The following is a 21,694-nucleotide window of genomic DNA, read 5'->3' on the forward strand; positions in this document are numbered from 1 at the left end:
CGTGAATCGAAGCACGCCAGGCCTCCCTGTCCATCACCACCTTCCGGAGTTCACTCAGACTCACGTCCATCGAGTTGGTGATGCCATCCAGCCATCTCATCCTCTGTCGTCCCCTTTTCCTCCTGCCCCCAATCCCTCCCAGCATCAGGGTCTTTTCCAATGAGTCAACTCTTCGCATGAGGTTGTTGCTTATGTTTCATTTTCCTTCCAGTGACTTTCCCGGCCCCCCTTCTCTCTTTCCTTCTCGCTGTTTTTGTTTGCTTCCTTTTTAAAGAAACACACAAGTGAGGGGCTTCCTTGGGGGTCCAGGGGGGTCCAGGTTCCATCCCTGGTCAGGGAACTAGATCCCATAGGCCGAAACTAAGACCCAGCACAGCCAAACAAATTAATATTACACACACATGATTCTTTAGAAGCTCATGGGAAAACTCAAACAGGGACTGTTAATTCTGGAAATATTTGGGACTAGACATTATGAAAACATGCCGTAAAACATGAAGAGTGTTTAATTTTAACAAGTGTCTTTTCAGCGGAGCGTGAAGCTTGAGAGAAGGTAAGGAACATCTGTGAGTTGGGAAAGTGAGACGAGGAAGCGGAAACGGAACATGGCGGTCCTAACATCCTGACGACCACGAGGTCATCAGTTTGTCAGTACCTGGACCCAGAGCCTAGGGGCTTGTAAGGCACGTGGAGCAGGGGATAAGGGTTTGGTTCCAGCAAGTGTGCAGCCGGAACAGAGGACCTGAGTAAGGCCTTGGGACCTTGAGTGGACATTGCCTCAAGGAAAGGGTAGGGGTGTGTGAATATCTGCCCACTGGCCAAGAGAGATTCTGATATAACGATCTGTGTGGGGGGTAGGGGGGAGGTGGTTTGATATTCAGTGGAGATTTTGCCTAAAGAAGGGTAATGACGGAAGAAAGGAGGTGGAACGGGCAAGTTTGGACAGGATCCTAGTGGGCAGGGATAGAATACAGAAGGGAAGGAGGTTAAGCAAAACTGTTCCCAACACTGGCCACTAGCTGGCGTCAATAATGAACACTGGCCACTAGCTGGCGTCAATGACGAGCACAGCTTGGTCTCCCGCTGAGCAGTGCTGATTCTCTACTACAGGCTCCCGTGGTTTTCCAGTGGGTTGATTCCAGGACCTCTGCAGACACCAGAATCTGCGGATGTTCCAGTGGCTTATGCTGAGTGTTGTATTTCATATACCCGATGCACATTCTCCCGTATACTTTAAATCCTGTCTACATTACATATGCTACCTAATGTGATGTAGATCATTGCTAGGTGCATGGGAAACTTGAGCTTTGCTTTTTGGAACTTTAGACTTTTTCCCCCACAAATATTTTCAATCAGTGGTTGGTTGAATCTGAGGATTCAGAACCCAGTAATACAGAGGGCTGACTGTATATTCTTTCCTTTTCCATAAGAATTGGTAATGTAGAGATAAAAGAAACAGCCTCGGTAAATCTGCACATAGAAAGACTAGTGGTTGCCAGAGGCTGGAGGACTAGGGGGAGCAGGGAGTGACTGCTCATGGGCACCGGGTTCCTTTAGGGGTGATGAAGATGTTGACAGTGGATGGAGGTGCTGGTTGAATTGTATGCTAAAGTGGTGAATAGTTTTTTTTTAAAGGACAGAGTATGTCTCAGTCCTGAAGCTTGCAGATAGATGTAGGGAATTGTGATACCATGTGAAAGGCACAGGAACCCTGGGCATCCAGAGGACAGTGAGTGATGGGGTCAGGGAAGGATTCTGGGATGAGGTTGGGCTTGGGCAGCATCTTAAGAGACGCAAGGTGTTCTGAGCAGAAGGACCAGCAAGGCAGAGACGGTGTGAGCAGGGCCTCAGTCCTGCTGAAGCCTCAGGTGTTTTGTGGAGCATTGTGGATGGTGAGGGTGGAGACAGGCAGGGCCAGATCAAAGCGGGCCTCGTGTTTTCTGGAAGGAGCCTCCAGACACTGGACATCACGTGATACTTAACCCCTCAGCACCAAAGTCCTTACAGATAAATCTTAAATGAAACTCAGTTTTTGGAATTTAGCCCTTTGTATTTTGCGGTTACCTTTTCCCATGTGTATGCTCAAGAAAGAAGATGCCCTCATATTTAAATTACTGAAAACAAAATACAGTATTATTTGTACTTCTAGAAAATTTTTCTTCCCTTTGGTGAGAATGTGGGGTTTGAGTCGATACTGGCTTCTCCACTCTGTTCCCGTCGTCTGTTTCCCTGTCTTCTCACCAGTGCCCCACAGTCTGTCTTACCGGGGCCATGTAGTAAGTCTTGAAATAGGGTAGACTGATTTCTCTCACTTTTTCCTTCTTCTTTTTTAATCAAAATTGTTTTAGCTGTTATAATTCCTTTGTTTCCCATATATGTTTTAGAATAATCTTGTTTGTATCTACAAAAAATCTTGCTGGGACTTTTGATTGGAAATGTGTTAAATTTATCTATCAATTGAAGGAGAGTTGACGTCTTCACTCTAAAGAGCCTTCTATTGGAAGAAACAGTATTTCTTTCCATTTAGTTAGATATTCTTTTACTTATTTCATCAGCATTTTGTTTTCCACATACAATTCTTGTATGTGTTTCATTAAGGTGTTTAACAACTGTAAATAGCATTATATTTTTAATTTCCTTGTGTATATTCACTGCTAGTCTATAGAAGTACAGTTGATTTATGTAGGCTTATTTTGTATCCTACAGCCTTGCTGAGTTCCTGTATACATTCTAGAAATATTTTTTGGTAGATTCCCTGGGGTCTTCTACATGGATAATTATATCATCTGAGAAGTGGGACAGTTTTATTTCTCCTTTCCAGGCTGTATGCCTCCTGTTTTCTTTTCTTGCCTTATTGTGCTGGCTAGGATTTCTGACACTGTGTTGAGAATGGATGTTCTTCCCAGTCTTAGGAGGTAATCATTCCGTTTTTCTCCAGTAAGTGTGGTGCTTGTAGGTGCTGTTTATTTATTTATATATGTTGAGTTATAGTTGGTTTGCAGTGTTGTGTTAATTTCTGCTCCACAGCAAAGTGATTCAGTTATACGTCCATACGTGTTCTTTTAAAAATTCTTTTCCGTTTGGCTTGTCACAGGATATTGAAAATAGTTCCCTGTACTGTACAGTAGAGGCTTATTGTTTATTCATGCTCTGTATAGCGGCTTCCATCTGTTAGCCCCAGCTCCCTCTCCATCCTTCCCCATTCCCCGCCCTGCCGTGGCGACCACCAGCCTGTCCCCATGTCCATGGTTCTATTCTGCTTCATGGGGAGGCTCACTGTGTCATAGTTTAGATTCTACATATACGTAATATCCTATGGTATTCTGTTTTCTCTTTTTAACTTACTTCACTTTGTATGATAATCTACTTTCATCCATGTTGCTGCAAATGGCATTATTTCATTTTTTGCAGCTGAGTAGTATTCCATTGTGTACGTGAACCACATCATCTGTATTCACCCTGTACATGCTTTTTTTAAATTGAGGATGTTAATCCCTCCTGTTGCCTCTTCGATGTAAGAGGCATCCCTTTACCCTGCTCCTTTATAATATTATTGACAGAAATATTTTCTCTAGTCCTACCTTCATCCATGAACTGTGCAATGATGGTTTTAGAGGCAGCCTCTGAGATGGCTTCCAGTGGTCCTCGCCTCCTAGTACCACACCCTTGTGCAGCCCCCTGCCACGCAGAATCGGGCTGACCTGCGTAACAGTAGGGCACTGTGAAAATGGCCAAGTGTCGCTTCCAAACAGAGAACCTGAGAGATGCTGCAGTTTCTGCCTTGCTGCCCTAGATCGTTTGCTCTGAGAGAAGCCAGCCCCTACTCGTAAGGAAGTTCAAAGAGCGCTTTGGAGGGTCCAGGGGGCAAGGAACCGAGGCCTCCATTGTGCGAGTGTGTCAGCTTGGAAACGGATTCTCCGTCCACAGGCAGTCCTGGCCAGCGCCTGGGCTGAGAGCCTGAGCCAGAGCCATGCGGCTGACCTGCCTCCACTCCCGCCCCTGGGAAGCCGTTTGAGAAAGTTTAAAACTTGTATTGAGCCACGGTTGGTTCACAATGTCATGTTAGTTTCAGGTATACAGCAAAGTTAATTAGTTATACAGATACATGCATATAGATGTATAATACATACATACACTATATACGAGTGCTGAGCCACTTCAGCCGTGTCTGACTCTGCAACCCCTAGGACTGTAGCCCGCCAGGCTCCTCTGTCCATGGATTCTCCAGGCAAGGATACTGGAGTGGGTTGCCATGCCCTCCTCCAGGGGATCTTCCTGACCCAGGGATCGAACCCACTTCTATTTCCTGCACTGGCAGGCAGATTCTTTACCACTAGCATCACCTGGGAAGCCCCTATATTATATACACATATGTTATATGTACACATACGATATTTATATGTTATATGCATGTGTTATAGATGCATGTATGACATGCATATACATATATGTAATGTACATATATGCTGTATATACACAGGTATAATATGTACACATATACTTATATACATATTAAATATATACATAAATATAGCTATATATATACATATATATTAAATATATACATATATATGTATTCTTTCTTAGATTCTTTTCTATTGTAAGTTATTACAAGATACTGAATACAGTTTCCATATAGTAGGTCCTTGTTGGCTGGCTATTTTATATATAGGAGAAGGCAGTGGCACCCCACTCCAGTACTCTTGCCTGGAAAATCCCATGGACGGAGGAGCCTGGTAGGCTGCAGTCGATGGGGTCGCGAAGAGTCAGACATGACTGAGCAACTTCCCTTTCACTTTTCACTTTTCACTTTCATGCATTGGAGAAGGAAATGGCAACCCACTCCAGTGTTCTTGCCTGGAGAATCCCAGGGATGGGGAGCCTGGTGGGCTGCCGTCTCTGGGGTCGCACAGAGTCGGACACAACTGAAGCGATTTAGTAGCAGCAGCAGCAGCATTGTGTATATGCTAATCCCAAACTTCTAATGCATCCTCCTCCAAGATAATTAGTGTTTACTGCAGCTTTCTTTAAATTTTGGCATTAACTTACAAGGCATGTATGTTACTTATGTTTGAATTTCTCTTTTGAATCCACCAAAGAGGGGGCCCGGCCTCCCTTATGGAGACTGCTGCTGGGCTGACGGGTGTGCCCTGACGCCATCTAGGAGGGCCTGGTGTTTGGGCCATTCAGCTATTAATCAGAAGGTATAGGATGCTTGTGAGCACCACAGTTCTCTTTCTGTGGATTTAATGTGGGTGTGCTTACACATGCGCGTTAAGGAGTCGACCTTCCCTGCACAGTGGCCGCCAGACATGGTGTGGAACATCGTTTAGGGGAGCTGACAGCAGCCGCAGGGCAGCGTGGTTCTGTGGAGGCTGGGGCGGGGGAACCACGCCCTTGGGGAGCACTCCCTGGGACACTCACGCATAGATGCACGTGGCTGTTTCCAGCAGCACTGCCTTTTACATTTTTAAAATAAATTAAAAATTTTCAAATCATTTTAGACTTGCAGAAATGTTGTAAATACAAATGGAGAATTCCTGTGTACTGTCTACCAAGTTCTCCTAAAATGAACCTCTTACTTAGCTATGGTCCATTTATTAAAGCTGGGAAATTTGCATTCCTGCCATGCTATTACCTAAATGACAGATTTATTTGGATTTCATAAATTCTCCATAAACATCCTTTTTCTGTTCCTAGGTCAACTCTGGGATTCCCAGGTTACATTTAGAGAATCATTTTTCCTTAAAAAACTGATTTATTGAGCTATAATTTGCCTACTATATAATTCACCTACTTAAAAGTATACAATTCTATAGGTCTTAGTGTATTTACAGGGTTATGGGAATATCACCACTGTGTAATTCTAGAACATTTTCATCACCCCCCAAAGAAACCCCATACCATTATCAGTCATGTCCCATTCCTCCCCCTGACTCCTGGGCAGCCCTTAATCTGCTTTCAGTCTCCATGGATCTGCCTGTTCTGGACATTTTATGTAAATGGAACCATAAAACATGTGGTGGTTTATAACTGGCTTCTCTCATTGAGCATAATGTTGAAAGCACTGTTTTTATAGCCAAAAAATAAAAGGGAAATACTCTAAAGATGGATCAACAAATGAATGGATACATTTTTTATAGATTCATATGATGAAATAATATTCAACTCTGAACATGAATGATTTAGCGATACATCTGTTGTCTTTGATGAATCTCAAGAGTCATAGTGAAAAAAATAAGCCAGCTGCAGAGCTCACAAACCCCAAGAATCAGCATACTATGGCTGACAGTGGTAATGGACACCTAAATGGGTGGTGAGCGAGTGCTGGGCACCATTCTCTGTATAAGATGGCAGGTTTATCATGAATTAGGGACCACTTACACAGGCTTTAACATGTGCAGTGACAGTACATGTTGTTTATGGACACATACACAAGCAATCGACATAAAAACATGCATAGCAATGATAAAGACCAAGTTCAAGGGTAGTGGTTACCTCTGGGTGGGAGGAAAGTGGCCTGAGGAGGAGGGGGTCCAAGGGCTTGGAGTTACCTGTAGTGTTTGGTGTCTTCATTTGGGTGGCAACCTTGGTGCTCTTTTTCCCCCATCCTTTTGCCGTGCCTGATGTATTTCATAATAATTTTTAAAAGAGCAAGACTGTTATCCAGCAGTGTGTAGTGTGAGCTATATTCGTGTTTTTAAAATGATTCATATGCATATGCTTGCGGATGTATGCACCAAGCCAGGAATGAACCCCAAGGAATCCTTAATGGGCTTCAGGGTGGAGGCCAGGGTCTGGGGACTCCAGGGGAGCAGGGAGACATGCTTTTTCCTGATTATTATTATTATTTTTTTTAAATTAGAGGATAATTGCTTTATGATGTTGCTTTGGTTTCTGCTGCACAACAATATGAATCAGTCATACATGTATAGGTACCTGCTCCCTCTTAAGCCTCTCTCCCCACTCCCATCCCATCCCTCTAGGTCATCACAGAGTGCCAGCCTGCACTCCGTGTGTTATATAGCAGCTTTGCCCAGCTATCGTATTTTACACGTGACAGTATATATGTCAATGCTGTTTCTCAATTCTTTCTTCTCTCTCCTTCCCCTACCCTTTTGGGTTTTGTACCACATGTATTTTAACTTCCTGATTAAAAAGATAATTCAGCTTGTGTTTGTTTAAATACATTCTTTGTGTTGGTGGCTCAGAGGTAAAGTGTCTGCCTGTAATGCGGGAGACCTGGGTTCAATCCCTGGGTTGGGAAGATCCCCTGGAGAAGGAAATAACTCACTCTGGTACTCTTGCCTGGAAAATCCCATGGACGGAGAAGCCTGGTAGGCAGTCCATGGGGTTGCAATGCAGGACCTCATCTGCCTCCACAGAGTTCCTTGGGCTGCAGGGATTGTCAGCTCATATTTCAGATGGAAACACTGAGAAGCCCAGAGGTTGCTTTGTTCAGTGACTAGTGATTGGTGCAGGTGGGAATGGGGCAGCTGGTTCTCAGATGAGGAGGCCCCATCCTGGACAGTGAACATGGTTGGGGTGGGGGGCGCCCAGGACAAAACCACCAGTCCCTCGATTCATGAGGATGGGGGTGCCCCTCCTTATGGGCATTAGGCATGGCCAGACAGGCTGTCCTCAGAGGCATCGCAGCGCCCCCTGGGAGAGTGGGGCATGCACGCAGGGCCATGCAGCCACACGGTACCCCACTGCACAGCTGGAGGGTTGGGGTAAGTTCATTCTTCAGGAAGGATACTGCACCACCATCATGACCAACAGCCGTGACAGTGCAGCCCTGTGACAGAGGCTTGCGGTAAAGCGAAGTGGTACAGGGCGAGCGCATCTCCTCATAATCAGAAAGAAGGTAAGGGCGTGAGTGTTATGAGAGGAAGGCTAGGGAGTTCCCTGGTGCCCTAGTGGTTAGGATTCTGAAGGCTTTTGCTGCCGTGGCCCAGGTTCCATCCCTGGTCAGGGAGCTATCATCCCACAGGCTTTGCAGCGTGGCAATAAAAAGAGAGGGCGATAGCGCCTAGATGCGGAAGGTCCGGTGGCATGACTGTGGTAATTCTTTTTCCGCATGCACGCACTGTGGTGGTGAAGTCCTGAAACTCCAAACAGCAAGCCTATTAAGACAATGACCCTCAGCTGTGGGCTCCCGTTGGAAAAGCAGCGGGGTCCCACGGGTGCCTGGGCTTCAGGACAAAGCTGCCTCCCCGGCCCAGCAGCTCAGACTAGGTGTGGGGACATATCAAGGCGGACATGGGCCTCTCCGAGAAAAGGCAGAAGGGTTGAGCTCTGAGTTTCTGCAGCCGCTCTCCTTGCTTCCTCCAGGGCTGGCTACTAGACCCCGCAGCAGACGTGATGTCTACAACTTCCGGAGTCAGGGTCCTCGTGGGTGGGGCCGCCTCGCCCACAGCCCACCTCCTTGCCTCTGGATTGGTCAGAAGTTGCCCTGCCTGCTTCGGTTGGGCTATCCATGAAGCCGTGCTTCTTTGCCAGTCATGATTGGTCCCTATGGGCATGTGACCAGCAGTTGCTTTGCCAATGTTGATTGGCCCAAGTAGGGCACGTGTCCCCACGGTCTTCTTTTTAAAACCATCTTGATTGGGCCAAGTGGGCCACGTGCCCTGCAGTCCCGTTGCCTGTCGTGATTGGTCCACGTGGGGCACGTGGCCCGAGGGCCCAGGGTTCTCTGCGCGTTGCCCAGGCTTCAGCTGGCGGCGGGAGAGCCGGACCGCGAGGAGGTGCTGTGGGTCCGGGCTGCAGGTCAGCTGGCTCCGCTGAGGCCCAGGGCCGTGGGCGTAGGCGTCCCCAGCTGGAGGCCGCTTCGAAGCCGGTCAAGCCTCAGGCAGCAGGGGTGCGGCCTGCTGCCAAGATGGCGTGCGCGGTCTCTCGACGCCCGGCTTGGCCCCCGTGGGCCTTCTGCGCCGCGTTTTCCCGCCCTTTCCCACACAGAGGCGGGCAGCAGCTCCCCGGGCTGCCTGGGGGCGCCCAGCGAGGGCGCAGGCATCGCCACCCGCCGCCGCCTCTGTGGTCCGCCTCTCTGCAAACAGGTCGGGCGCCTTCTTCCGGAAGCTGGGGACTGAGAGAAGTCCTCCTAGCAGGAGATTCGCCGCGCCTGCAGTCATCCGGAGCGCGCCCGTGGTGCTGGCGCTTTCCAGCTGCCTGTGGTGGCAGGCCCGAGGCTGGGGAGGGCGAGGCCAGGAGGCGACAGAGCCCAGGTGTGTGCCCAGGGCGGCCCGCTTGGCCGGGGGATTCGGCAAGTGTCTCTCCTCAGTGGTGCCACCCGCCGCCTGCAGCTGGAGCTGGCTCTCATTTCCGCCCCAGGGCAGGACCTGACAGGTGCGAAGCTCTGGACGGAGGAGATGCCTGGTTTCCTGGAGGTGGCAGGGCCGCAGGCGGTTATGCCAAGAGTCACACATAGGTGGATGGACCGAGAAGCTTCCAAGGTATTTTCCAGACCAGGGGACCAGAAGGGGGGCGTGGGTTGCGGAGGCGGAGCTCAGGAGGAGTCCCTAGAGGCTCTAGGGGAAGTCTCGGTCTTTCCTAGGTACCTGAGGGGTTGCAGAGTTCCACACAACTGAGCAAGTGAACTGAACTGAGGACCAGACGGCAGCTTCTCTGGGGTGCAGGGTGGCTGGCTGCCTCTGCGGTGGGCCCTGAGGCTCAAGAAGGAGGGGCTGCCTCTGTAGACACTGCTTTTCCCTGGGCAACAGCTTGAGATAGGCGAAGCACCTGTCCTCCTCGTGGGAGGGGCTGCAGATCGTCAACAAATCCCTTAAGTCCACCTGAGGCGGTCTGAAGTGTTACCAAAGAAAATGGGGAGGGGTGACCATGTGATCAGGGTGCTTCTCCTCTCAACCAGGTGGTCCAGGCCATGCAAAGATGGAGGAAGAACACCTTCCAGGTTCAGCAGGTACGGAGGAGGCCCGAGGGTGGGAATGTGGCGGGGAGCAAGGTGAGCAGGAAGGGACTGCTGGGAGAGATGGGCAGGATGCGGTCACTCGGCCGCTGTGGGCAGAGCTGGGATGGGTGTGGCCGTTTCGGTGTGGCCTGCGTGAGTGCACCGTGGCCCGCGCTCTCTGCTAGAGCCTGTCTCCTCTTACGGCCTCCTCTCCCACCACGAAGAGCCATGCTCTCTGCGCTCCATTCTCCTGGTTGCTGCCAGAAAAAGCCGGTCACCGGCGCCTGGTGGGAGAGGGAGAGCTGGGCTTTCCTGGTGCGCTGGTGGGGTGCTAAAGGTTTCAGGCCCTGTGGTTTTCCCAAGGCCTTGATGTCTTTATCAGGGCCTTTGTAGTCACATTTATAAACTCTTGTTGGAAAATGGAGCCTTTATTTTTAGCTTGCCCAGATGGCAGGCGCCAAGGCCACGGGGAGGCAGCTGCTGCTCCCTGCCTTTGGTTTCTTGTGAAGCTTCAAAGTGGTGGGGCCTGTTGGACTCCTTTTCAAACTCATTCTGTGGCTTCTTGACTCCTTATCTCATCTTTCCTTCAGCTGGCTTTCTTCTCTGCCACTGAGGAGGCTGTGAAGGGGGAGGAAGGGGCTGCCCCAGTTCTCACTGCAGAAGGAGGCTGCAGAGGGTGGGAGAAGACATTCTGGTGTGGGGGTCAGATGCCTGTCAGCCAGGAACCTGCGGTTGCAAGCTGCAGGAGGTGGCGTGGACTTACTCGGGCCGCAGGAGAGCGCACTGGGAAGAGCTGTGGGAGCTCAGGCCGGGGGCGAGAGTTTCATGGGAGGATGGCCGGGCCGCTTCCTGGGTAGGACTCAGTCTCCAGCTGCTGGATTCCATGGGACATGGCCTCTGCTTTCTCTAAGCTTCCATTTCCTGCTGGGTAAAGATAACCAGCTTTGCGATACCTTGTGCGATTCTGGTGGGAGTTAAACCAGGTGTTACCCATCATAAGCCAGGGGTCATTTTCCGAATATCATGTCTTTGTGAAAACCTGGGATCCTGCAGTCCAGGCTTCCCTGATTCTAGCTGAGGGAATGAGGGAGCCAGATTCCCTTTGAGTTAAATGTCCCTTTTTCACGACCCCAAGCGATTCAGCTGGGAGGAGCCCCCACTTTGCCCAGCCTCATGAGCCACTGGCCCTTCACAGAGGCGCTGGGAGAGGAGCAGAGTGGCATGTCCTTGTCGTCAGGGGTGGCTCCTGGCACCAGCAGTGCTGCTTGGGTTCTTTCCTACAACTGGCCTTCGCTGAGGAAGCTCTAGCGCACCTCCTGTGCGCACTGTGGACCATGGTGAGACTGAGTCTTCTCATCTGTGGAATGGGGCTGTTCGTCCCTGTCTCAGCGCTGTGAGGCACTCGGTGTGTGCAGTGCTCTGAGTGGTGCCTGGCGCAGAGAGGTTGACTATTGTTTCCAGGCGGCTGTGCTACACTCCCTCTCAGGACCGTGCCTGGAAATCACTGATTTCTGCCTTGTGCTGCGGTCTCTTTGCTGGAGCTTCCAGGTCTGTGTTCCCCTCCTGCTGTCTTGAGTTGTGGGGTTTGAAGAACACATTGAATTCTCTTTAAGCCCCTTGGCACGGAAGACTCTCTGGGTGGGCGGTGGCAGGAGGACTTGAGGTGTCGGGGCGTTGGGTCAGGTTGCAGACTGCCAGGTGCAGGCGAGTGGTCAGATGTCCCCGCTCTGCTTGCTGACCTGGCCGTTTCCAGGGGTCCATCTCACATAGGGCCTACTAGGGCCTGCCTGCCTGCCTGCCCGCCTGCCCAGCGGCCGTGGCCACTGGCTCGCCCCCTTGGTTCTCGGACTCCTACACACCTTCAGCAGAGGCCACAGGGGTGTGTGCAGTATCGCCACCTAAGAAACCTGGCCGTCATCCCCGACCACCCCCTGCACATTCTCAGATGTGGGCTGCATCTGTGGGTTGAAAGGAAAAATCTGTGTATCTGGTGGGCCTTGGCCTGGTAAGAGCACCGCCGATGTTCTTGTCAGGTGAAAAAGCCCAGACACGTGGCAGAAGAACCCAGAAGCATGCTGTGGACCCGGCGCGGCATCTGCCTTGCCTCTGGAGGGTCCGGCCCGCTTGCCGAGGTCCCTGAAGATGGGGCTGCTGCTGCTCTGACCTGGTGGAAGCGCCCCGCGGACTTCCACTCTTGTTGGGATTAATCTAGTCCCAGGCAGGGCGGCGGTTCCTAACATGCTTTCTACACCTCAGACTCATCTTCCAAGATGACTGAGGCTGTGCAGGGGAGCTTAACATTTTAACTGAGGAAGTGGAGACCAAGGCCTTGAGAATGGTCTGATGACTTCACACTTTTTAAAAAACAGACCGTGTGTTGGTTGCCATGCCTGTAGCGTACCAAAAAATGGAAGTTCTGTGATGAGTGGCTTCAATCATTAAAAACAAGCATTTTTATTTTTAACAAGATGTGGAGATGCTGGAGGTGCTGCTGACTGGATAAGCATTACCAACAAGGACCACTGGGGGGCAACCCAACACGGGGAAACAGGTCTCAAAGATGTCGTTTTCTTTTCCTTGCAAATTCTCAACCATGTTTTTGTATTTTTAACTAAATGAAAATACTGAAAGTAGTATAGCAGAGAGCACTCTTAATGGAAAATTAATTGATGACACAGTCTTATTTCAATTTTCTGTTTATTTTTAACTTAAATGACTGTGTATATTCCACAGTCTTATGGTGAGAAAGGCTCCAGAACCATGTCCAGGTCTTCTCAACATTTCATTTCTTGAGTCGTTTTTTCACTGTTCGTTGTGCATTGATAGGGGCTTCCCAGTTCAGAAACCAAGGCACTAAAACTATTTTATCAGCTACATTAATACATTGAAGGTGTATTTACCCTCTCATTAAATATACAGCATTTGAATACAATATGGTTTTATGCAGATCAGGTTCAAAACACCCAAGGCACACACTTTACTTTTTTTCCGCTTTTTTGTTTCTGTATTTATTTGAAGGCTCATAGTAAAATTTCAAAATTGCTATAAACAAAGAGTTCCAGAGAAGCAATGGACAATGATTGTTGTAACTTTAAACATAACGCGGTAAAGACTGAGCTGCAGAAACATGTTACAGGAACAGTAAAGAAACAAAAGCACTGGTACAGCGTGGATTAAAAACGGAAATGAGCAAATCTGCTGAAGTCTGAGAAACCGGTCTGGAATCGCCCATCTGCCTACAAAGCAGGGGCAGGCCCATCTGCACGCGGCTGCCTGGACACCTGGCCGCTGTGGAACTGACACCTTGTTGCGTGTGTACACGGATCACTACAAATACACAAGACGTCCCAGTTTACTGGTTATTAAAATGCCTCGGGTAAAGTACAAATAAACGGAAAAAGTCTTCCAGTATCTATTTTCCCCTTAACAAGACAGACAGATACATTTATCTGGAAGAAGCCATCGGACAGTGGGGCTGGGGGGTGGTGAAGATCTGGGAGGAACCATTGGATGGGGTAGTAGGTGGACCTCGGGGAGCGTAAACTACAGAAGATGTGAGGCTGAGAATTTGTCATGAACATAGAAACAGTGGCTGCTGTTCAAGGGGAGAATGTGCCAAAGTAGAAGAAACTGCTCCGGAACTAAAGACCGTGAGTTTTCACTGATGAGACCCAAGAAGAGGTTCAATGTTTAAGTTTAAAATATGCTTCCCTACAGTGGAAGGAATCGCCCATGTCTTCTTGGCTCAGTTCTTTGCCAGAAGACACATTCTCTTGCCCCATGCCTTAGTGCACACTTGTTCACAAAAACGTGGTTGGCTCTGCGTCAGCCAGAGAGGCTGCCCAGTCTGCGTGCCCGGCAGCAAGGAGACAGCCAGCTGTGGGTGTGCGGGGTCCTCTGCTCTGAGGAGCAAGGTCTGCACCAGGCTCGCCCGCCACGCCCTTCTGCTTCCATCTCAGACAAAGGAGAGCCGGGCCTCGGCTCGCTCCGGCAGTGCTCACAGACGTCCATGGTGCTGTTCTCACGGTTCTAAAAGAACGCTCGTTCCCACCTGTGCAGTGAGAAAGCTTGCCGGAGTAGCAAGGCAGAGTAGCTCCCCGAAAGAATTTTCTCTCTTTGGGCAGATATTATCTGGTCAGTTTCATAGAGGTCAAGTGGCTGGATTGTAAGCTTGGCAACTTTCTAATTCAGAAAGTTCTCACTTTGCAATCAGAACCACAACCTTAGTGCAATAGTATATTTATTTTTTCTTTTTACAGTAATTTTGGTTGCCATACAAGAGATGTTAAGAATTGGGAGAAAGTGCAGATTACAGGAGCTTGTTTTTCTCTTTATGTTTTTAATAAGGTCTAAAAAGAATAAAAGCACAAAAGTAACAGAAACATAGATAATGCGAACACGTTACACAAACTATAGTGTGAACAGTTTCTAAAAAAACAAAAAATTTTGTTAATGGGAAAAACCGATATTTGTGGTCCACACACAAAGTCATTGCCCGATCACCCTGGGTAATGCTTGCTTGTTAAATAACTCAGAAAAAAAAAAATCACCATTTTATTAACTAAAGTATCACAAATGATTCACTTTGTGATATGTAAAGTTCAGCAAATCAACAGTCACATTGAGTCATTGTTATATTATGGATTAACTTAAAATGTGCAGACACCCTGGAGAAGGTGTCTTGGCAGGTATACAGAATTTACATCTTGAGCAATTTTGGTTTTGTATACACAATATTACAGAAACTAGGCATGTAAATGCAATTTATTTAAATTACAGTATATAACAAAAGTGGATTGTTTTAAAACCTGGAATAAGTATTAACATAATCTTTATATGAGCAGTTTAACATCTGTTTCACCGTTGGAGAGGGGCCTGGGGTAGGGCCTGGTCCTGACGTGTTTCAAGGGGGAGAGCTGGGTGGTGGGTCAAATGAGGAACTATTGCTTTCTGTAGCAAAACCAGTGAAGAGAACTAGAGACCGATTCATCTTGGCAACGTGTTTATTTTGTTGGTCAGTGCAGGCTCTGATGGGTCCTGTTACTTCTCTATAGTAAGAGAGTGTGAACCACCAACGTGGTTAGTTTGCTTGCTTCTGGTCAGTTGCATGTGACTTGGAAGTCTCTTTAAGAAAGGGAGTAGCAGCCGAGCCTCACCTCCTGGCTGCCCAAGTCAAGTGGCCCCAACGCCCCATGCTGCCGTTGGGCACCGTCTGCCTGAGGCTCCTTTCACTCTCATCCTGTCTAACATGTTGCCTGGCACTGAGCAGAGAGGTGAGACCGGCAGTAGGCAAAGGAGAAACGAGCCATGGTGGGGTGCTGTGCTTACTGGGTTTCGCAACATCACCAGATGGAAGACAGATAAGGGCCAAATCACCATCTTACACTTTCCGAACCGTCGGCAGCCTTAGCAGGCCGCCCGTAGTATCTTGGCTCGAGACTTCTCTGGGGTCATATTCATCTCATGATGGAAAAATCGACAGTACATGGAAGTAAAACACCTGAATATTAAATTGACTTCATTCAAATACCAAGATGGACCTGCAGTAGGTTTTGGAACAGAAGGTCCAAAACTCAATTTCCAATTCAGGGACATGTGGCTGGAAAAACTGTGTGTGTGGTGAGTGTGTGTGTTTTTGCAGAAAACCGCTGCATTGCGAGTTACAACCACTTTTGAAGAAATAACTGTCCTTCGATGTCGAAGTTCTAGCAAAGATAGAAAATATAACACAGCTCTGCTGGTTCAGATGCATCCAATAAGGTTGATTTAAAAAGGTCATACTTTTATAATTATTCCACAGAAATAGTAGTATTAAATCACAAAAGTTTGTTTTTCTTTAACTTTCTAGCACTGAAGTGGCACAAAGGCTGCCTAGTAGACCAGCCACTTTTTTTTTTCCTTAAAATATTGTGCTTATAAACTATCTGTACAACTATTTGAACTTGCAGTAAAGAAAGATTTTAAATTGCTAAATTTTACGTGTTCATTCTAGAGCTGTTCCAGACCTAATCAGACACTTGATTGTGAGCGTAAAGAAAAAAAGGAAAAAAAAAAATCATGTTTTTATAATTAGAGATGGGCTAGGCTAGTTCTGAAATCATAATAGAAGCCAAAAACTTGACATTCTTCCATATGTGGGAGGACGTGCTGACTCCTCACTGGGTGTTCTGTGACTTGGGTGCCGGTGGCGACCTCCCGTGGAAATCAGAGGTATTGTCACAAGGAAGGGGGCTCGGGGGAATGAAGGGTGCAAGGCCCAGGAAAGCCTTGCCCGAGGCCAGACTGCCGCCCACGAGCCCTCCCTGCTCTGTCCTTCCTTCATCTCTCTGCTTTGCATCCTCACCCCGGGTCCTGTCTGTGTGCCACGCCCACTGGGTTTTCTGAAAACCTGTTGTACTATTAAGACAAGCTGGTGGGATTCCTGGACACTCAGAGGAAAAGGGGGAAGGCCCCTCAGTACCGTCTTCCCTGGCCTCAGAGGATGAAAGGGCTGTCTCAGCAGTGATGCTTGCCCTTGGTGGGGCTCAGAGCTGGGAGGGACCAGGCCCCCCCCCCCCCCCGCCCCCCGCCAGCATCCAGCAGCAGCCATGCCCACCACGGACCTTGTGTCATCCTGCGTGTCAGAGCGGATGCTCACCTGCTCCGAGGTCTGCAGAATTCAACGCACCTTTCAATTTAAAGAATGCTGGAAGGCAGAGAAGCCCCTTCCCACGCTCCTGGACAGCCGCTCCCGGCTGACAGCTGCTTCCACCCGGGGACACGCTGGCCCTGGAGCCGCGCACGGGCAGCCGGGCCTCCCTCCGCCCTGGAATCGTGACTTTGTGCTTCGACTAACTCCACGTGACATCTGTTTGGCCACTTTGGAATTATGCTAATAGACTTGCAGAAAGAAGGAAAGCTAAGCAAAGCTGGGCACGATCCCATTCAGAACCACCCATCACTGCCAAGAGCCTCAACGGGCCAGAGAAGCACGGGTGCACGTCGGAGGGGTGGGAAAGGATCCACGGAAAAGGGGAGACGCTTCTCCACCTTCCAGAAAGGGCACCGGGGATGCACATCTGTGGGCGTCTCGCTGCAAGCCACATCCGGAAAAGAGAAGGAGCGCGTGAGCACCGCGTGCCCTCAAGAGGCCGCAGATGGAGGAGGGCCCTGGCACCAAGCCGGGGGCCGCCGGGCGCGCAGGGAGGCCGCAGGAGGTATGTGTCTAGAGTGCAGGGGCGCCCGCCTGCTGGAGCATGGCGCCCGCGCGGGCCGGGCGAGGCGAGGTTGCCGGCACGCAGGAGGCAGGCTGCGCACGCATCCCTTTCCACCTTGGAAGGACCCCTCCCCGGTCCCCTCTTTGACAGAAACAGCCCAAAGGAGCCCACACAGAGAGCCGGGGCCTTCGGCTCAGCCACGTCGCGGACACACATGCTTCTCTGGGTCCCCAGGAGACCAGCCCACGGAACGGGGTTGGTGCTCACCATCCAAACATCTCAGTGCAAGCCCATCTCTATTTATAACAAAAAGTCTGTGACGGTAAGGAGCAGCCACCCTTATCTGTCCAGCAGCTGTTTGAGAGCCCTTTCTATGTTCATTCTGTGCCCGACTCGAGTCACGCCCAGATCTATGAGGTCTTCTTTCTGGAGGTTTGGGAGGTGGCTGCCGTCGATCTCATTGTCCATGAAGGCCTCTTTATGCTCACCCAGGTTCAGACTTTCCAGCCAGTCCGCCACGTCGGGTTTAGTCCACAGGTGGACAGGCTTAGTTGTAAAAGGCTTATTGGAGATTGGCTGTTGCAGGATGGAGGGGGACGGCGACCTGCTGCGTCCCACTGGGTTCAAGCCAAACAGGTCCCCAGGCGGGGGCTGGCTCGGAAGGCTGAAGACATCCGAGAGGGTGGGCGAGGGGGCCGCAGTGGCGGCGGGCAGGGGGGCGGGCAGGACCTCTTTGCTCAGCTCTGTTGGCGAGACCACGGGGCTGGGGGCGCGTCTGGGTCCTGAGTTCCTGCTCTCATAGTCCGGGGGCCGGCTCTGCAGGGTGATGGGCTGGGAGGTCCCAGGGCGAACGGTGAAGGTGACTGTCGTGCTCCGCGTACCTGAGACGGTGCTCATGACCTCGGGGCCTCTGAAACGGCAGCAACAGAGAAAACCGTTACAAGTCCGACCACAAAGCAGATGAGGACATGGTCTCTGGGGATGGAGACGGAGACACCCAAACCACAGCAGGGCGTCTGAGGGCCAGCATGCTGGCAGAGAGCAGACGCCCTGCCAGGGCGGGGGTGGCCAGAACCCAGTCCCACTATGCCACTGCGCCACCTGAGGAGCAGTGTCTTTTGCCTCCATTTCAGCAGGGAGGTGCGGCACCCATTAGGAGACCCTTCCTCATCGCCTGTCAGCCCTGAGGCTTTCTGGCTTCACAGGACAAGGGCAGGGAAGGGCGCCTAGCAGGCCGGCTGCTTCACAGTGGGACCTGCCACGGCTCCTGGGGGCGGTCGTGAGCGCTGCCCTGTCTGACACAAGGGCCGGGGCCCAGTCTGGCTGCGCCCTGTTCTGTCGCTGTGTGGCTGGCTGTCCTCTCTGCCCTGCGTGTGGGGCTGTGTGTGTGTGTGAGTGAGACGGCCAGTGGGTTACAGGGTGCCTCTCAGCCTCCTGGCCCTTCCCCACTGGGTGCTGCGTCAAGCGTGGAACCTGCGCGTGGTCTGAAGGAGGGGCCTGTGCCGGACTTGGGCTTTGATCCTGTCCTGGGGAGAAGCATTTCCGTGGCCCGGGCCCCATCCGCCCCCCGGGCGTCACGTGTGGTTTCCTGGTGGGCCAGGGGCTCCGGGGCTGGATGCTGCACAGAGGAGACCCTGTCGAGAACCTCCAGGGGCCTTGGCTACCGGCTGCACCGGTATAATGGGTGCTGGCAGGGCAGAGCAGCTCCAGGCTCCCCCCACCCCCGACTCAGAACGAAAAAATGGGAGCCCTGCTGGTCCAGGGCATCACAGGCAGGGAGCTCGAGTCCCCCTCACCCCCCGCCCCCAGACCCCAGTCATGGGGAGAGAGGCGTGCCGTGCACACGGCAAGGACTTAAGAAACCTGCAGATTCTGGGGCCTGGGTCGGACCGGAAGATGCACTGCAGTCCCCACTGAGGGGGCCTGTCTCCCCTCTGCCGGGGGAAGGCTCACTGGAACTACCCTGACACTGGAGAGGCGTCCGAGCGGAGGTGGAGCAGCCTCCCCCAGAGGGACCTTCCAGGGACAGAGGGCCTTCTGTGCAGTGGGTGAGCATCTCACAGGAGCATGCCGCCTCCTGCGCCTGCGGCCCTGCCTGGGCCCACCTGCCAGGGCCGTCCTGTTGGGAGGCGGCCTTGCTCGCTGCTTTGTGAAGCGCTGCTGCTGCTGCTAAGTCGCTTCATTCATGTCTAAATCTGTGCGACCCCATAGACGGCAGCCCACCGGGCTCCCCCGTCCCTGGGATTCTCCAGGCAAGAACACGAGTGGGCTGCCATTGCCTTCTCCAGGAGGCACATTGATCCCCCAGTGAGAGCAGCTCTTTAGGCCCAGGCCGCACTTACCCCTGGGTCTCTCTGAGCCAGAGGGTGGCCGTGAGCACCACCCTCCCTTGGGAACAGCCCAGCTATTCCCAGGTAGCTGGGATGCTCTTTAGAAAGAGGGCTCTGCAGGCAGCCGTGTGCGTCGTCAGAAGCAGACCCACAAGTGGGCAGTGAGGCTGGGGGACAGGACAGCACACCAGAGAGAAGGGGGCTCTGCACGCGGCACTTACGTCTGTTCAGCACGACCCTCTTCTGTTACCACCCATCACGGGAGCAGACGGAAACAACAAGAGGGAATGGGTTGAGACAACACTGCAAAATTAATGACAATTAAAAAAAAAAAAAAAGCAGCTTCTCTCGATGGATGAGATGAAAGCGGAGGCCTGGACGCTAGGCCCTCTAGCTGCAGAGTGGGGTGGGCAATGCACACAGCTGCCCGGAGGAGAACCTCAGAGCGGCCTGACTCTGCGTGTTCAGCGGGGAAGCTCACACGTCTGCCCTGTGTGGCCGGGGGTGTGAGCACAGAGTGAGACCAGGAGGGTGCTGAGAAGGGGACATCGGCCTCCTCGTGCTGGCCGGGGAGCTGGCTCCCTGCTGGTGCCCAGACCCGGGCTCCCGGCTGCCCTCTGTCTTCCTCAGCCTAGGAGGCAGTGATCCGCACGCCTGCTCAGGGAGGCCGTGCTTTGCGTCAAGTCCCCACTGAGGGTTGAGAGGCTAGCAGCTAATAAAGGGGGCGTCAGACCTGGCTCTGTGCTTGCGGCCTGCCCACAGCCCCGTGGGATGTCGCTACGGAAAAGAGGAACCAGAGTGTTTGAGGCACTGCGTGCAGGTTGCCTGGGGCTGGTCCATCCTGCCCTCCTCCTCAGTGGCTTGATTTACTCTCAGTTAATCAGACGGGTATTATTCACTGGATCTCCTGGTTGCGGAGACTGTTTCGTTGCTAAGCAACCACTGGCTTCCCGGGTGGAACACACAAGAATCTGTTGCCCCGATTTAGAAACAGAGACACACACGCTCGCGCACACACGCCCTCTCTTGGATTATTACTCTCTATCCTGCCTCTTCAATCCAATCCATATGGAAACATGAGAATTAAAACAGAAATCAGGAGTTAATGACACACTCAGAGATGCGCTGTTATTTTATCAGTCAGCACAAATTGGCTGGGGAAGGGGAAGCCAGTGCTCAGGGGCCTTTTCATCGTGTTTACAGATGTGGTTCGGCCCCTGGACAGTGGCTGGCTGCGGGCCGGAGGCTGCCCAGCGAGGCGGTCTCGGAGTTCTAAGCCCTCTCCACACAGCCTCCCCCGAGCATGCCCCGCCGGCCCCCTGCATCCTGTGTGGTTACTCTCGAGTTTGTGGGATGAATCCCTGTCTCGTGCGTGTAAAACGGCGCTTATTTCCAAACTGGTCTAAGTTCTGTCTTTATTAACATTTCTAAAGGTTGGGTGCTAAAAAGACTGGGAAGGTGGCCACGAGGGCCCCAGCAGGTCTGCGTCCTGGGCCTGGCCCGCATGGGGGTCCACCTGAAAACTGTGGAGTGAACTTGAGCGGTGCATGGATGTGGGCAGCTGGCGGTGCAGGTCAGGAAGTCACGCGACTTGGCCAGGCCAGCAGATGGAGCCGGACGTGGGGGCCACGAGGCTGCCTCGGGTTTAGCAGCCCCTCCGACACACCTGAGCAGGTCGAGAAGGCGGCCAGTCTGCGGGGGGCAGCGGCCACCCCCTGACACACGTTGTCTGAGGGGTCCTGGCATTCAGGCTGGATTGTGGATGGCACTTGAAGGATAAGATGCTGCAGCCGGACCAGAACAGCCTCTGCGTACCGTGTGCGAGGAAATGCGGCAGCGCGCGTTCACCTAATTACCCACAACTTCAGTCACTGACGCGCCCTTAACATTTCAATTGCTGCCGTGAAATGATAAAACCTCCGTGACGGCGCCGAGGTGATGAAAGTGCCACTAAGCGGCTTCCATTATCGAGTCAGTTCCGAAGTCTGACCAGCTGGGCGGAGATAATTTTTTAACAACTCAAATTGATATATTTTGAAACCAAGAGGCTCTCAGGATGATACTGCTGAGAGCCCAGTGAGGAGCTGGAGGCGCCGGCTGGGCCAGGCAGTGGGTGTCGGTGCTCAGGGTGGGCACCCCCTGGGAACTGGGCAGTGCTGCCCCAACAGGCAGCCTGAACCCCACCTCCCCTGGGGGACTTGGAGCTCCATCGGCGCCTCCAGGAGGTGAAGGCCCGTCCCAGGGTCCTCCAGAGGACCCAG

The 21,694-nt window shown here is 51.6% G+C and overlaps 2 protein-coding genes across 4 annotated transcripts in view; one reads left to right on the forward strand and one right to left on the reverse strand.

The window, feature by feature from the left end:
- The first annotated feature begins 8,715 nt into the window (after window positions 1-8,715).
- Window positions 8,716-14,500, forward strand: LOC121817549 (uncharacterized). The gene is made up of 3 exons (XM_042238161.2): window positions 8,716-9,224; window positions 9,331-9,452; window positions 9,869-14,500. Exons 1-3 carry the CDS (start codon window positions 8,879-8,881, stop codon window positions 10,298-10,300), a joined length of 900 nt encoding a protein of 299 aa, XP_042094095.1. The 5' UTR covers window positions 8,716-8,878; the 3' UTR covers window positions 10,301-14,500.
- Window positions 12,588-21,694, reverse strand: part of SHANK2 (SH3 and multiple ankyrin repeat domains 2) — a 513,188-nt gene continuing 504,081 nt past the window's right edge. For 2 of the 3 annotated variants that reach the window (XM_060404133.1, XM_042238158.2), the window contains one exon: window positions 12,588-18,013. In XM_060404133.1, coding sequence (XP_060260116.1) covers window positions 17,443-18,013 — 571 coding nt within the window. In that variant the 3' untranslated portion in view covers window positions 12,588-17,442. The remainder of the gene's footprint in view (window positions 18,014-21,694) is intronic. The other variant, XM_042238157.2, reaches the window with a different exon arrangement.

This window comes from Ovis aries, chromosome 21, assembly GCF_016772045.2.
Source record: "Ovis aries strain OAR_USU_Benz2616 breed Rambouillet chromosome 21, ARS-UI_Ramb_v3.0, whole genome shotgun sequence".
NCBI classification, from domain to species: Eukaryota; Metazoa; Chordata; class Mammalia; order Artiodactyla; family Bovidae; genus Ovis; species Ovis aries.

Coding starts and splice junctions, on each gene's coding strand:
- LOC121817549 (XM_042238161.2), top strand. CDS start 8,879: ATGGCGTGCGCGGTCTCTCGACGCCCGGCTTGGCCCCCGTGGGCCTTC. Junction 9,225..9,330: donor CAGGAGGCGACAGAGCCCAG/GTGTGTGCCCAG, acceptor TTTCCGCCCCAG/GGCAGGACCTGACAGGTGCG. Junction 9,453..9,868: donor TGGACCGAGAAGCTTCCAAG/GTATTTTCCAGA, acceptor CCTCTCAACCAG/GTGGTCCAGGCCATGCAAAG.